General features: G+C 42.7%; 1 protein-coding gene across 1 annotated transcript in view; it reads right to left on the bottom strand.

Moving 5' to 3' along the window:
* Positions 1-14,526: 14,526 nt before the first annotated feature.
* The window catches only part of C6H11orf65 (chromosome 6 C11orf65 homolog), a 122,207-nt gene continuing 120,583 nt past the window's right edge, over positions 14,527-16,150 (bottom strand). The window contains exon 10 of the mRNA XM_073240011.1: positions 14,527-14,857. Coding sequence (XP_073096112.1) covers positions 14,709-14,857 — 149 coding nt within the window. The 3' untranslated portion in view covers positions 14,527-14,708. The remainder of the gene's footprint in view (positions 14,858-16,150) is intronic.

Raw genomic sequence — 16,150 nt, 5'->3', positions numbered from 1 at the left:
CATCTGAAGCATAACGAACAAGTTCTTACATGAACAAATTCTTACATAGTGAATAAGTTCTTCAATGGTGAACAGTACAAGGGCATTCATCACAAAAACTTTTGGTTTTGATCACTCATTATGAACTATAAACAAGTCAAATTTGAATATTCATTTGATTTTTATACTTGATTTATATGTGAATCCCACATTTCTCCCTTTATTATTATTATTTTTTTTAAATAAAATGCTGAAGTGGTAGGTAGATGCAAGATAAAGGTAGAAAACATAGTTTAGTGTTGTAAGCAAATATAGATGATCAGGTGTATGCCTGTAGACTATGTGTTAATCCAAGCTAGACAAGGGCAATAAAACAGCCACAGATGCAGAAGATTTCTCTCAGAACAGCGGGGGTGAGGTTCTAAGCCTCACCTCTGTTGATCCCCAATTTCTCACCTGATGGCCCCCATGCGACTGTGCCTGTCTTAGGTTGTTCCTCCCTTGAGGAATCTTACCCGTCTCTGGCTAACCAGTCATCTTCCGGGGCCATACAGGGAAATGTAAAGTTGGTAAGTGAGAGAGAAGCCATACAGTTTGAAAAGGTAAGCTTTTTACTTCTTTGCAGATTTATGCCCTGTGGCTTCTATGCCCAGCATTTGTCTTGCGGTATCTTTACCACTTGGAGGAATTATGATACTCGGTGAATTCGATATGAGGCACGAATTCTATTTAAGGGTTGTAATTAGGAAGGGAGAAGAAAAGCTATAGAGGTAGCAGATGGAAGAAAACATGGGAAGATTGATTATTTCTTTGACATATCTTCTTGTAGAGTAACTTAAACATGTATAGGTTTTAAACTACTAATTAAATTGTGCACACACATTAACATAGGAATACAGTTACATAACCAAAGCAGATCTATAATTACCAGCCATCTCCAGTGCCAAGAAAACCAGTTAGACACCCTAGCCATTTCTGAAAATTTGTCTATGATATAATGGATATTGTCCAACTGTACTTGAACAGTCTGAGAGAAATCAGACAAATTAAAACAACCCATTCCTGGGAACTGTTCACATCCCATATGTTCTTTTAACAGTAGATAGTCTGTAGTTGTAAGATTTTGCAGCACTACAACTTGCACTTCTCCTAATTCTTCGTTGAGTTCCAACAGTATAGATCCAGTCAAATTTGTTGTTTTACTGTATGCACAGGCCAGCTTAGATATCTCCTTCATTCCAGTGGTAAGTCCAGGAACCGGTGGAATGAATGCAGCTACAACTGCAGCATCACCTCGATCTTTGTTGAGGTTTTTTGATGATCATCTTCTGGTATGACTTCCAGAGAGTGCTGATGTTGGAAGTTCTTCTTCATATCGTATCTTAGTTCATTTTCTGGGTAGCCAAATTAGGCTTTGATCCTCTGTATAAACAAAAAGAGACCCTTTGCCCACACTTTGATATGCTCTTTAAACCATTGTGTAGAGAAAGGAATATTATCAGAAAAGTGTACATCCATAGCTGATCATCTGACACCCTTTAAGTGATCAAAATTAAGGATATTTAAAGCATGCATTAATTGTTGATTTACAGTTAGTTTTATCCTATCAGGGAGTAATCCCCCTTCTCTTTCTTTTTTTTCTTTTTTGTTATCTTTAATCTACACTTACATGAAGAATAGTATGTTTACTAGGCTCTACCCTATACCAGGTCCCCCCTATAAACCGTTTACATTCACTGTCCATCACCATAGCAAAATGTTGTAGAATCACTACTTGTCTTCTCTGTGTTGTACAGCCCTCCCCTTTCTCCCACGCCCCGTATGCATGCTAATCTTAATACCCCTCTTCTTCTTCCCCTCCCTTATCCCTCCCTACCCACCCATCCTCCCCAGTCCCTTTCCCTTTGGTACCTGTTAGTCCATTCTTGGGTTGTTTGTCATTCTGCGCTGTTTTGTTCCTTCAGTTTTTCCTTTGTTCTTATACTCCACAGATGAGTGAAATCATTTGGTATTTCTCTTAATCCACTTGGCTTATTTCACTAAGCATAATATTCTCCAGGTCAATCCATGTTGCTGCAAATGGTAGGATTTGCCCTCTTCATATGGCTGAGTAGTATTCCATTGTGTATATGTACCACATCTTTATCCATTAATCTACCAATGGACATTTAGGTTGCTTCCAATTCTTGGCTATTGCAAATACTGCTGCAATAAACATAGGGGTGCATCTGTCTTTCTCAAACTTGATTGCTGCGTTCTTAGGGTAAATTCCTAGGAGTGGAATTCCTGGGTCAAATGGTAAGTCTGTTTTGAGCATTTTGGTGAACCTCCATACTGCTTTCCACAATGGTTGAACTAATTTACATTCCCACCAGCAGTGTAGGAGGGTTCCCCTTTCTCCACAGCCTCACCAACATTTGTTGTTTGTCTTTTGGATGGCAGCCATCCTTACTGGTGTGAGGTGATACCTCATTGTAGTTTTAATTTGCATTTCTCTGATAATTAGCGATGTGGAGCATGTTTTCATGTGTCTGTTGGCCATCTGCATTTCTTTTTTGGAGAACTGTCTGTTCAGTTCCTCTGCCCATTTTTTAATTGGATTGTTTGTTTTTTGTTTGTTGAGGCGTGTGAGCTCTTTACATATTTTGGATGTCAAGCCTTTATCGGATCTGTCATATTCAAATATATTCTCCCATACTGTAGGGTTCCTTTTTGTTCTATTGATGGTGTCTTTTGCTGTACAGAAGCTTTTCAGCTTAATATAGTCTCACTTGTTCTTTTTTGCTGTTGTTTTCCTTGCCCAGGAAGATATGTTCAAGAAGAGGTCACTCATGTTTATGTCTAAGAGGTTTTTGCCTATGTTTTTGTCCACGAGTTTAATGGTTTCATGACTTACATTCAGGTCTTTGATCCATTTTGAGTTTACTTTTGTATATGGGGTTAGACAATGGTCCAGTTTCATTCTCCTACATGTAGCTGTCCAGTTTTGCCAACACCATCTGCTGAAGAGACTGTCATTTTGCCATTGTATGTCCATGGCTCCTTTATCAAATATTAATTGACCATATATGTTTGGATTAATGTCTGGAGTTTCTAGTCTGTTCCACTGGTCTGTGGCTCTGTTCTTGTGCCAGTACCAAATTGTCTTGATCACTATGGCTTTATAGTAGAGCTTGAAGTTGGGGAGTGAGATCCCCCCTACTTTATTAGTCTTTCTCCGGACTACTTTGGCTATTCAGGGTCTTTGGTGTTTCCATATGAATTTTTGTATTATTTGTTCCAGTTCATTGAAGAATGTTGCTGGTAATTTGATAGGGATTGCATGAAATCTGTATATTGCTTTGGGCAGGATGGCCATTTTGACGATATTGATTCTTCCTAGCCATGAGCATGGGATGAGTTTCCATTTGTTAGTGGCCTCTTTAATTTCTCTTAAGAGTGACTTGTAGTTTGCAGAGTATAGGTCATTCACTTCTTTGGTTAGGTTTATTCCTAGGTATTTTATTCTTTCTGATGCAATTGTGAATGGAATTGTTTTCCTGACTTCTCTTTCTATTGGTTCATTGTTAGTGTAGAAGAAAGCCACAGATTTCCATGTGTTAATTTTGTATCCTGCAACTTTGCTGTATTCCGATATCAGTTCTAGTAGTTTTGGGGTGGAGTCTTTAGGGTTTTTATGTACAATATCATGTCATCTGCAAATAGTGACAGTTTAACTTCTTCTTTACCAATCTGGATTCCTTGTATTTCTTTGTTTTGTCTGATTGCCATGGCTAGGACCTCCAGTACTATGTTAAATAACAGTGGGGAGAGTGGGCATCCCTGTCTAGTTCCCGATTTCAGAGGAAAAGCTTTCAGCTTCTCGCTGTTCAGTATAATGTTGACTGTGGGTTTACGATATATGGCCTTTATTATGTTGAGGTGCTTGCCCTCTATTCCCATTTTGCTGAGAGTTTTTATCATAAATGGATGTTGAATTTTGTCAAATGCTTTTTCAGCATCTATGTAGACGGTCATGTGGTTTTTGTCTTTCTTTTTTTTTATGAGGTGGATGATGTTGATGGATTTTCAAATGTACCATCCTTACATCCCTAGGATGAGTCCCACTTGGTCATGGTGTTTGATCCTTTTGATATACTTTTGAATTCGGTTTCTTAATATTTTATTAAGTATTTTTGCATCTACATTCATCAGGAATATTGGTCTGCAATGTTCTTTCTTGGTGGGGTCTTTGCCTGGTTTTGGTATTAGGGTGATGTTGGCTTCATAGAATGAGTTTGGGAGTATTCCCTCCTCTTCTATTTTTTGGAAAACTTTAAGGAGAATGGGTATTATGTCTTCTCTGTGTGTCTGATAAAATTCCGAGGTAAATCCGTCCGGCCTGGGTGCTTTGTTCTTGGGTAGTTTTTTTTATTACCGTTTCAATTTGTTTGCTCGTATTTGGTTTATTCAACTTTTGTGTTTCTTCCTTGGTCAGCCTTGGGTGGTTGTATTTTTCTAGGAAGTTGTCCATTCTAGGTTTTCCAGCTTGTTGGCATATAGGTTTTCATAGTAGTCTTTAAAAATTCTTTGTATTTCTGTGAAGTCTGTCGTGATTTTTCCGTTCTCATTTCTGATTCTGTTGATTTGTGTTGATTCTCTTTTTCTCTTAATAAGTTTGGCTAGAGGCTTATCTATTTTGTTTGTTTTCTCAAAGAACCAGCTCTTGGTTTCATTGATTTTTGCTATTGTTTTATTCTTCTCAATTTTATTTATTTCTTCTCTGATCTTTATTATGTCCCTCCTTCTGCTGACTTTAGGCCTCATTTGTTCTTCTTTTTCCAATTTCGATAATTGTGATGTTAGACTATTCATTTGGGATTGTTCTTCCTTCTTCAAGTGTGCCTGGATCGCTATATACTTTTCTCTTAGGACTGCTTTCGCTGCGTCCCACAGAAGTTGGGGCTTAGTGTTCTTATTGTTGTCATTTGTTTCTATATATTCCTTGATCTCTATTTTAATTTGTTCGTTGATACATTGATTATTTAGGAGCATGTTAAGCCTCCATGTGTTTGTGAGCCTTTTTGTTTTCTTTGTAGAATTTATTTCTACTTTTATACCTTTGTGGTGTGAAAAATTGGCTGGTAGAATTTCAATATTTTGGATATTGCTGAGGCTCTTTTGTGGGCTAGTATGTGGTCTAGTCTGGAGAATGTTCCATGTGCACTTGAGAAGAATGTAGATGCTGTTGCTTTTGGATGTAGAGTTCTATAGATGTCTATTAGGTCCATCTGCTCTACTGTGTTGTTCAGTGCTTCCATGTCTTTACTTATTTTCTGCCCAGTGGATCTGTCCTTTGGGGTGAGTGGTGTGTTGAAGTCTCCTAAAATGAATGTATTGCAGTCTATTTCCCTCTTTATTTCTGTTAGTATTTGTTTCAAATATGCTGGTGCTCCTGTGTTGGGTGCATATATATTTAGAATGGTTGTATCCTCTTGTTGGACTGAGCCCTTTATCATTATGTAGTGTCCTTCTTTATCTCTTGTTACTTTCTTTGTTTTGAAGTCTATTTTGTCTGATATTAATGCTGCAACCCCTGCTTTCTTCTCGCTGTTGTTTGCCTGAATTATGTTTTTCTATCCCTTGACTTTTAGTCTGTGCATGTCTTTGGGTTTGAGGTGAGTTTCTTATAAGCAGCATATAGATGGGTCTTGCTTTTTTATCCGTTCTATTACTCTGTGTCTTTTGATTGGTGCATTCAGTCCATTTACATTTAGGGTGACTATTGAAAGATATGTACTTATTGCCATTGCAGGTTTTAAATTCGTGGTTACCAAAGGTTCAAGGTTAGGCTCTTTAGTATCTTACCACCTAACTTAGCTCGCTTATTGAGCTGTTATATACACTGTCTGGAGATTCTTTTCTTCTCTCCCTTCTTATTCCTCCTTCTTGGGTGTTTTGTTCTGTGCTCTTTCTAGGAGTGCTCCCATCTAGAGCGGTCCCTTTAAGATGCCCTGTAGAGGTGGTTTGTGGGAAGCAAATTCCCTCAGCTTTTGCTTGTCTGGGAATTGTTTAATCCCGCCATCATATTTAAATGATAGTCGTGCTGGATACAACCTAACCTTGGTTCGAGGCCCTTCTGTTTCATTGCATTAAATATATCATGCCATTCTCTTCTGGCCTGTAGGGTTTCTGTCGAGAAGTCTGATGTTAGCCTGATGGGTTTTCCTTTATAGGTGACCTTTTTATCTCTAGCTGCCTTTAAACTCTTTCCTTGTCCTTGATCTTTGCCATTTTAATTATTATGTGTCTTTGTGTTGTCCTTGGATCCTTTCTGTTGGGGGTTCTGTGTATTTCCGTGGTCTGCTCGATTATTTCCTCCCCCAGTTTGGGGAAGTTTTCAGCAATTATTTCTTCCAAGATACTTTCTGTCCCTTTTCTTCTCTCTTCTTCTGATACCCCTATAATACGGATATTGTTCCTTTTGGATTGGTCACATAGTTCTCTTAATATTGTTTCATTCCTGGAGATCCTTTTGTCTCTCTCTATGTCAGCTTCTATGCATTCATCTTCTCTGGGTTTCAATTCCATCAATGGCCTCTTGCATCTTATCCATTCTGCTTATAAATCCTTCCAGAGTGTGTTTCATTTCTGTTATCTCCTTTCTGGCATTTGTGATCTCCCTCCGGACTTCATCCCATTTCTCTTGCATACTTCTCTGCATCTCTGTCAGCATGTTTATGATTTTTATTTTGAATTCTTTGTCAGGAAGACTGGTTCGGTCTGTCTCCTTCTCTGTTGTCTCTGTGATCTTTGTCTGCCTGTAGTTTTGCCATTTCATGGTGATAGGAAATGTTTGCAGAACTGGGACTAGTGACAGCTGGAAGAACTTCCCTTCTTGTTGGTTTGTGGCCTTCCTCTCCTGGGAGAATTGCGACCTCTAGTGTCTTGTGCTGTGTAGCTGCGTGCAGACAGGGCTTCTGCTTCCTGCCCTGCTTCTATGGAGTTTATCTCTGCTGTTGCTGTGGGCGTGGCCTTGCTCGGGCTGCTGCTCCAAAATGGTGGAGCCCCGTTGGAGGAGGAGTGGCTGGGAGGTTATTTATCTCTGTCAGAGGCCTCCGTGCTCCCTGCAGTCCAGAGGATTAGTGTGCCCAGAGATCCCGGATTCCCTACCTCTGGACTAATTGTCCCACCCTGCCCCTTTAAGACTTCCAAAAAGCACCCGCCAAAACAAAACAACCACAAAAAAGAAAGAAAAATAAATGGCCACTCATTTTTCTTTATTCTCCGGCGCCAGCCTCAGGCACCCGCTTACCAGTCTTGCTGCCCTGTTTCCCTAGTATTGGGGTTCCTATCCCTTTAAGACTTCCAAAAAGTGCTCGCCAAAACAAAAAAAAGAAAGAAAGAAAAAAAATGGCCACTCGCTTTTCTTTTGTTCTCCAGTGCTGGCCTCCAATACCTGCTCGCTGGTATTGCTGCCCTGTTTCCCTAGTATTGGGGTCCCTGTCCCTTTAACACTTCTAAAAAGCACTCGCCACAACAAAACAACAACAACAACAAAAAAATGCCCCTCACTTTTCTTTTGTCCTCTGGCGCCGGCCTCCGGTACCATCCAACCATTCTTGCTGCCCTGTTTCCCTAGTATCCAGGGCCCCGCGCATCCACTGTGTCTGTGCTCTGGTCCGGATGGCTGGGGCTGGGTGTTCAGCAGTCCTGGGCTCCCTCTCCCTCCTGCTCTGACTCCTCTCCTCCCACCGGGAGCTGGGGGTGGTGGTACTCGGGACCCGCCGGGCCGGGGCTTGTATCTTACCCCCTTAGCGAGGCGCTGGGTTCTCGCAGGTGTGGATGTGGTCTGGATATTGTCCTGTGTCCTCTGGTCTTTATTCTAGGAAGAGTTGTCTTTGTTATATTTTCATAGATATATGTGGTTTTGGGAGGAGATTTCTGCTGCTCTACGCATGCCACCATCTTGGCTTCGCCCCCTAGTCCGGATTTTAACAAGCCATTGTGCCTCTCTATCATGCCTGCTGCGGTAGGATTGTATGGCACATGAAACTTCCATTTGATTCCCAGGTGTTGCACCCATTTTTACAGTGCATGTCCAGTAAAATGGGTGCCCTGATTACTCTCAATTACCTGTGGTCGGCCATAGGCAGCAAAGAGATGCTCCAGCCTTCTTTTGGTCATCTGCTGGTCTGCATAACGGGTAGGAAAAGCAACCAGAAGTCCAGTAGCTGTGTCCACACAAGTCATGGCATAACGATATTCTTCTGACACAGGTAGAGGCCCAATAGTCTATCTGCCACCTGATAAGGGGTATAGGCCCCTTAGCTTTTGTCCCATGTTGCTGTGGAACTCGGTGTAAGTCCCTTTTGGAACACATGACACACTCCTGCTGGGCTCTACTAACTTCTTGAAAGGTCAAAGGCAAGCCCCACCTACAGGCCACAGCTTGCATTGTCTTTTGCCCACATGCAACAAATGCTGATGTAACCATTGGGCTACATCAGAGTCAGGCTTTCCTTCTAAGCAATGTATCTGGGCCAATTTATCTGCTTCATCATTTCCTGGGTATGCCAAGGACAAATGACCTGTCAAATGGAACACTGTACTTGTTTTTGTCTGACCACAGGCCCATAAGTCTTGCCACAGTTCTTGCCCCCAAAGGGGTTGGTGACCACCCAGACAGTTGGCCTGGTACCAGGTTGGTAGCCACAGGGTCAAGCCCCGAGAGACAGCCCAGCTGTCAGTGCAGACAACTATGGGGGAGGGCTCCTGGTTGATCATGAGCCACATGGCCGGCAAATCTGCCCATTGGCTGCTCTTCCCCTCACCATCTTCCATCCATATTGTCTCAGTCTTAGGATGGAAAGGTATGGCCCTCCATTTTGGGGGCTGCACATGGCTGGAGCCATCTGTGTACCATGCATCTTCAGGTATAGGGGCTCTCCCTCCTGATAGGGACTCTGTACTAATGGTTCAAAAGCAAGTTCTTTCTGCTTTTCACTAGTCTATTTCATCGGCCCCAATAAGCGTTGGAGTTCTTCACTCAAAGGATTACTAGAGAGGGCACTATGCCGCTGTAGGTAAGCACCCCACTTGGCCACTGTTGGCATTTGTGCCACACCACTCCTTGGCTTTGGGTTCAGTCTTGTACCCACCGAAAGATGGGATAGGTGGTTTCTACCTTTATCTGGGCCATTCCAGTGATGGGTTCTGTAGCCAGCAAGGCATGATACACAGTAGCCAATTGTTTTTCTGTCAAAGTGTATTGTACCTCTGTCCCTTTGCAGAGTTGTGACCAGAATGCAATAGGTTGGTGAGTTCATTGAAGCAGCTGCCAGAGACCCAGCCATAACCATCTTCAGTCACATGAACATCCAGCTCACAGGGCCTTGATGGGTCTATCACACTCAAGGCCTGAACAGCCTTGACTGCACATTTCGCTGTAGTAAAAGCAGAAGCATGTGTCTCATCCCAGTCCCACCTGACGTCTTTCTTTGGTACCAACCGGTATAACGGCTTCAGAATTTGTGCCAAGTGCAGGATAAGCACTCTGCAGTAGCCTAGAAGACCCCAAAACTCCTGTAACAATGCTACAGTTGTAGGGGTAGGAAAGGCCTGGACTTTATAACTGCTTCCAGTATAACTTTGGTCTTACCTGACCAGTTGACCCCCAAAAATTGACAGACCAGGTCCCTGAATCTTGGTACTGTTCACAGCCCATCCTTTCTCCTGTAAATGTTGCAGCAGTCTAGGTGCTGCACCTCCTAGATCTCAAAGAGAATTGGGCATGAGCATGACATCATCAATATGATGGTACAGATGCACCGTATTGGTGGTTTCTCCCATGTAGTCAGGTCCTGGGCTACAAGTCCATGACAGATGGTGGGGCTTTGGAGGTATCCCTGTGGAAGGACAGTGAAAGTCCATTGCCAGCCTTCCCACGTGAAGGCAAACTGTTCCTGACTTTCCTGGTCAATGTCAATGGAAAAGAAGGCATGAGCAAGATCTACCACATAATGGTATGTTCATAGTTCATGGCTGAGGGTATCCATCAGGCCTGCAATAGAGGGGACAGCAGCATGCATGGGGGTATGACTTCATTCAGTTCTCTGTAATCCACAGTCATATGCCAGGAGCCATCTGGCTTTTTTACAGGCCACACTGGGGAATTGAAAGGACTATGGGTGGGCTTCATAATACCCACCTTTTCCAGTTCCTGGAGGGTATCTCCAATTTCTTTATGCTCTCCAGGCAATTTGTATTGTTTGGTATTAGTTACCCACTGAGGCACAGGCAAAGCTATGGGTGGGTGCCTAGCATGTCCCCTAGAACTGCCTTCAGCACATGTACTCTGTATCTGAACTCACCTGCAGTGGTCTGCAACCATAGACCCTGCAGGATATCAATCCCCAAAATATACTCAGGGATGGGAGTTATATACACAGTATACTCTTTTGGGGGTAGACACCCTATTCCCAAAAAGATTTGGGCTTGTTTCACCCTGATAGCCTTTCCCCCATATCCATCTATGATAGTGGGGGTCATGGGGAACGCCTCAGGGTTACCATGAATTAGTGAACATTCAGCCCCAGTGTCCACCAGAGCCAGGACATGTTGTATATTCACTGGGGACTAATGGATAGCTATTTCAACATGTGGCCTCCAGACCCTACCCTAGTCCCTCAGGGCAGGTACCTCGACCCTCTCCCAAGTCGAACTGTGCTCCCCCATCATCTTCCTGTGCGGGATCCAATGAGGTTGGCTCACTGTCCAGCAGGAAGTCTTGCAAACAGGCCAGACTCGTGGCTCTGTCTCTGACCTCTGCCTCTTTGGTCTTAATGGCTGGAACTGCTGCTGTGATTTCAGCTGTTGCCAGAGCTCCACTAAGATGCTGTTTGACTTACCGTCTAATTTCCTTCCATCTGTTCCTGCCCATATTAAATCAACCCACATCTGGGTCCTTGTAACGTTCACGGGGCCTTTAAATTCTTGTGAGTAGCAGACCTTATTTCTTTCAGTGTTCTAATTGCTTAAGCTACCCTAAGTCTGCTACTGTATCTGTCACCTTGCTTACAGGCTGCCCTGAATGAGGGGCAAGTATGGCCTCTAGAGGCCCAAAGAGAGTTTTGGGAGCCTTTTGAAGCACAATATTTCTCATCCCAGTAGTGAAAATCTCTTCATCTGGGCCATACTTCTCTGAACTGTAGATAGCATTTCTTATGCCTAGCTCTCGTAGCACCTGTTGGAATTCAGCATACATCTGCCATCAAGAGGATGGTACATCACCCTGATTGGGCTACACAGCACGAAGTGGAGCCATAAGCCAATCGAGGAGGGAGTGACTCCCTGGGGTCTGATGTGCACTTTTCAACCACTGCCTCAAGGTGGGCTGAACTACCAGGAAAGCCAGCTTTCCAATCTCTGATCCAGACAGGACAATTCCATCCACCCCTAAGTCCCACAGACACAGGAGCCAAACTGATATTGAGTCCGAGGGCTTCTGCCTAAACCAGGAGCCCAAATCCACCAGCTCAGCCTGAGTATAGGGGCGGACCATAGAGTGTTCCACGACCTGGGTGCCGGGGGGCTGTGCCTCTCCTTGGGGAACCCTCGGTTGCTGGGTCTTTATTTTCCTTACGACCACTGGCCGTGCTTTCAATAGATGAGGGTCGGTGCCCCCAGCACCACCCCTTCATCTTCCCTCAGCTCCTTCATTTCTGGGGCTGATGGCACCTTTCTCTCCCCTCCCCTGAGTGCCTCCTCTGCTATAACCTTTACCTTTTCTACTGTGCCTCGCAGCAATGCCAGCTCAGTCTTTAGAAGGTCTCTTACCTTCACCTCAAGGCTTCTCAGCTGGCTTTCTTGTGCCACCTCCTCCTGTACTTCCCTCAGAGGTTCGTCTTTTTCCTCTGGCCTTTTCCTTCATCAGAGCACCTGGCAGCACTGCTGTCACATTCTGTAAGGAATCTTTTACCTCTTCAATGGCACCTCGCTGCTGGCATTCTTGTGCTGCCTCCTCTCGCATCAGTGCCATTTCCTTCAGTGAATCCACAGAAATTTGCAGGTTGTGTTCTTGTGCTGCCATTTCTTGGGTCTTTTTCAGGTACATGTCCTTTTCTGTAGACTTTTGATACTGTGAGAAGCAGCCAACCCACAGTTCCCGCTGCCTCACAGGCACTCTGTCTCTCAAAAGACCTTCTTACTATACCAAGGGCCACCCCTACTGCCTTAGGTGTCGCCTCCACTTGCCTCCAGTCCTGGGGTTGGGTCCAGTCCTCTAGGAGGGAAGCCACCTCAGACCACATACCCACTGGGGGATGATTCACTGTCTCCCCATTCACAGGGGCAGCCTGCTAAAGCACCCCTCCCATAAGGGCAGCCTCTCCTTTTCCTTGGTCAACAATGAACCCTGCCAACTGTCACCAATTGTCTTTCCAGTGGGCTTCAGCCCTGGGCAAGTTCACTATGGATTCAATGTGACCAAAGAAATGACAGTAGAACGTTCTTAGGGTGAAAGGATTCATTCCTGGGTTGTTCTCCCAGCAGTAGGTGGAGCACTAGCGTCTCTGCCTCCACCCGGGGCACAGGGCTGAGCTCTCTATATAGAGCAGTAATAGCTTATTGCCCAAAGGTGTGGCCTAGCAACAGGCCAATTACATCATCAGGTGGTTTAAGTTCAGTGAGGATCCTGGCCATAGGAACCCCAGCTTCCCCACATATATATTGTCTACCCTTTCCGTTAGTTCCTTTAACATATCATATTAATCATAGTTATTTAAAGTCCCTGGTTTGATGCTTCCAACATACCCACAGTATCTGTTTCAGGTTCTGATGCTTGCTCTGCTTCTTTAAACTGGTTTTGCCCTGTATTATATAAATTTTTGGGATGTATTGGTAAGAAGAATTCCAGTAAACAGAATTTTATTGGTGTGGCATAAACTGTGGGGGTGGGGTCAGTGTTCTACAATTAGGTCTGTCATGAGTCAGTTGACCCGTCATATGACATTCACAGTTAATTGTTTCCCCACCTTAGGTCGGACAGGATAGCTTTGGAGCTGGAGTTGGTATTTCCCTTCCCCAAAGGCTAGTTAGACTGATGTAACCCCGTTAGGTCAGGCTGTAGGGAAATGGTTTCTTCTGAAGTCACACCTGTTTAGGAGGAACAGAATCTTGTTTCAAAATGGTTGTTTTCCCTTACCCCTGCTGGAAGCACAACGTTTTTTTTTTCCTCCAGCATTCACTGTGAGAACCTGCGAGAGCTCTGGGAGCTCAACTCAGGGTCCGCTGTGCCAGGGAGCGAGAGCCGAGAGGGGGCAGGTGCCATGGCCAGAGAGGGCGCACCTGGGAGTGCCCAGGGATGGAGAGCAGAGAGCTGTGAAAAATAACCTTTTCCCAGCCTCTCACCCTTGTTTTCCTTTGGTGTCACTGGATTCATAGCAAACTTGTCCCAGGAGGGGAACCCCCTTCTTCCTAGAGTCACAAAGCTCATAGTCTAGGACAGACAGGCAGTTTACAGTGCAGGTGAACTGTGAAAACTCCCACACAGAGCCAGCCTGGTATGCTGCATGTTAGTCTGAATAGTCTGGTCCTTTTTCTTAATTATCCCCATATAAATAGGTAAATAAATGATCTTTGAGCCTAGAGAGCGATCTAGTTGACATTTCGAAAATCTAACAGACATGCTGGCATTTGACAAATACAAAGATCCTGTGATATCCTAAATGTGGAGGTTTACATTCTAATACTTGTAAATAAGTAAATAAATTCGGTCCTCTAGAGTTACAGGGTCTTTTCTCTAGGTTCTAAAACAAATTAATTTTGTATAAATAGTCAAATTTTTACAAACATTAAGTTCAGAATTGGTAAGGTAAAAATTTCATATAATGAAAATTATTCCAAAATAATTGTCCATAAAGTACAGCACACATAATTTTTAAGTATACACTAATGTGTAAACTTGTATACATTCTACACTAGTACAGTGTATGATTGATTATAAAGCAGTGTTTCTCAACCGGGGTGATTTTACTTCCTCAGTCCTCATCGTCACAGAGGATGTATGGCAATGTCTGAGGACATTTCTCATCATTACATGGTGAAAGCACAAAACACAGACACACAGTGCTGAAGGTCAAGGTAAGTGCTTCCCGACTAGGACCAGAAGCTTGTAGGTTAGGGTTTGGTTTTACAGCCATGCTGTAAGTGTGTGTTCATAGCTGGTCTTTTACTACTAGTGAATCTTTTTTTTTTTACAGAAAACAAAATTTATAAACGTAACCATTTTTTAAGTGTACAGTTTAGTAGTGTTAAGTACTACTGGTATCCAGTTTTGTTCAAGGATGCCTAAGTTGACTAGGGCTCAGGCTTCTAGTAAGGCTTTTGCTCTCCTGATAAAAGGAAAACTTGTTAACTGCCCTTTTTCTTTTTCTCTTAATGGAAAAAGAGTTCTGCTTAACATGAATGCCCAAATAGAAAAGAAAATCAATCAACCCGAAGATTTTTGCATCTGAGTATATCTTTATTTGTCATTTTTAGAATACCACAGTTTCTTAGAATACCAGAAATAATTTCAATATTTACCATAACTGCTGTATTCAGTCTGATGTTCTATTTCTATTTAGTCTTCCTAAATTAACTAGGTTCTGTGCCAAGAAAATACAAGTCATTCCAGACAGAATAAACTCCTAACTATAACTGATGGAACCAGGATATGACTACAGATCAGAAAAGAAAGTACTATGTATTTACACTCCGTAAGTGGAATCTCGTGTTAGTCTAGAAAAGTTTGGTACTTTGTAAGTGTCTCCATATGAAGTATATTCATATGTTTCCATTTCCTCTGATAGATCTTCACGGTTATGTATTTCTTTCTGTGCTTGCTCAAACCTGGAACCTAGAGGGATGACAAAAATTTAGAAATATACAAGATGTAATAAGGCAGAGACTCATTCAACATGCTTCTATATGCCAGGTAAAGTCTATTCCACATAATAATAGAGCATATATCTTTGTCATATTTAACTGAAACCGTAAGTGTCCCAATTTCAGAGCAGATCCTACTTTTTCACTACCATATTTTGTTTTCCATCACTACAGAAAGGTTCTGCAAAGACCTGGGTTTAAGGTTTGGTTTACAATTAACTGGCTGTGTAGTTTGGTGCAAGTTACTTAACCTAAGTCTCAGTGTCCTCAACTGTTAAGGGAATGATAATAGTACATACCTCGTGAAATCACAGTGAGAATTAAGTGTGATCATGCATGTAAAAAATTTAGCATTTACTTAGTGCTCCATAATTAACTACTAGCTAACAGCTCTTTATTCACAAAAGAAGAGAAGAGTTTTATCTCTTTAGTGCTACGGTTTCCAAATCTCTTGTTTTGATTGCCTTGTGCATTTGAAGACATGGCCCACATTCTCTTCTTAACCAATGCCAACATCTTCAGTGCATCACCTTCCAGTGACTGCAGTTATGTAAGTCTTCTCTATTTGATTTCTACTGGCCTTAATGTTCCTTCCAATATCCACGCTATATCTTCCTTCTTTTCACAGTAATCTCTTTTAACTCAGTAATTTATATTCTCTGCTTCCAATTTTCTTATTAAGGTATCATTGATATAAAATCTTATGAAGGTTTCACATAAGCAACATTGTGGTTACTATATTCACCCGTATTATCAAGTCCCCCCCATTATACTCCATTGTGGGCACTGTCCATCAGCATAGTAAGATACTGTGGAGTCACTACTTGTCTTCTCTGTGCTATACTGCATTCCCGTGACCTCTGTACATTAGGTGTGCTAATCATAATGCCCCTTAATACCCTTCACCCTCTCCCCACCCTCAAGCCCCACTCCTTTCCTTTGGTAATCACTAGTTCTTTCTTGGATTCTGTGAGTCTGCTGCTATTTTGTTCCTTCAGTTTTGCTATGTTGTTATACTCCACAAATGAGGCAAATAATTTGGTGCTTGTCTTTCTCTGCCTGCCTTATTTCACTGAGCATAATAGCCTCTATCTCCATCCATCTTGTTGCAAATGGTAGGATTTGTTTTCTTCTTATGGCTGAATAACATTCTATTGTGTATATGTACCACCTCTTTATCCTTTCATCTACTGATGGACACTTAGGTTGCTTCTATGTCTTGGTTACTGTAAATAGTGCTGCAATAAATATAGAGGTGCATGTC

The sequence above is a fragment of the Manis javanica genome, chromosome 6 (assembly GCF_040802235.1).
Source record: "Manis javanica isolate MJ-LG chromosome 6, MJ_LKY, whole genome shotgun sequence".
NCBI lineage: Eukaryota > Metazoa > Chordata > Mammalia > Pholidota > Manidae > Manis > Manis javanica.
This window is presented reverse-complemented; position numbering and strand designations above follow the sequence as displayed.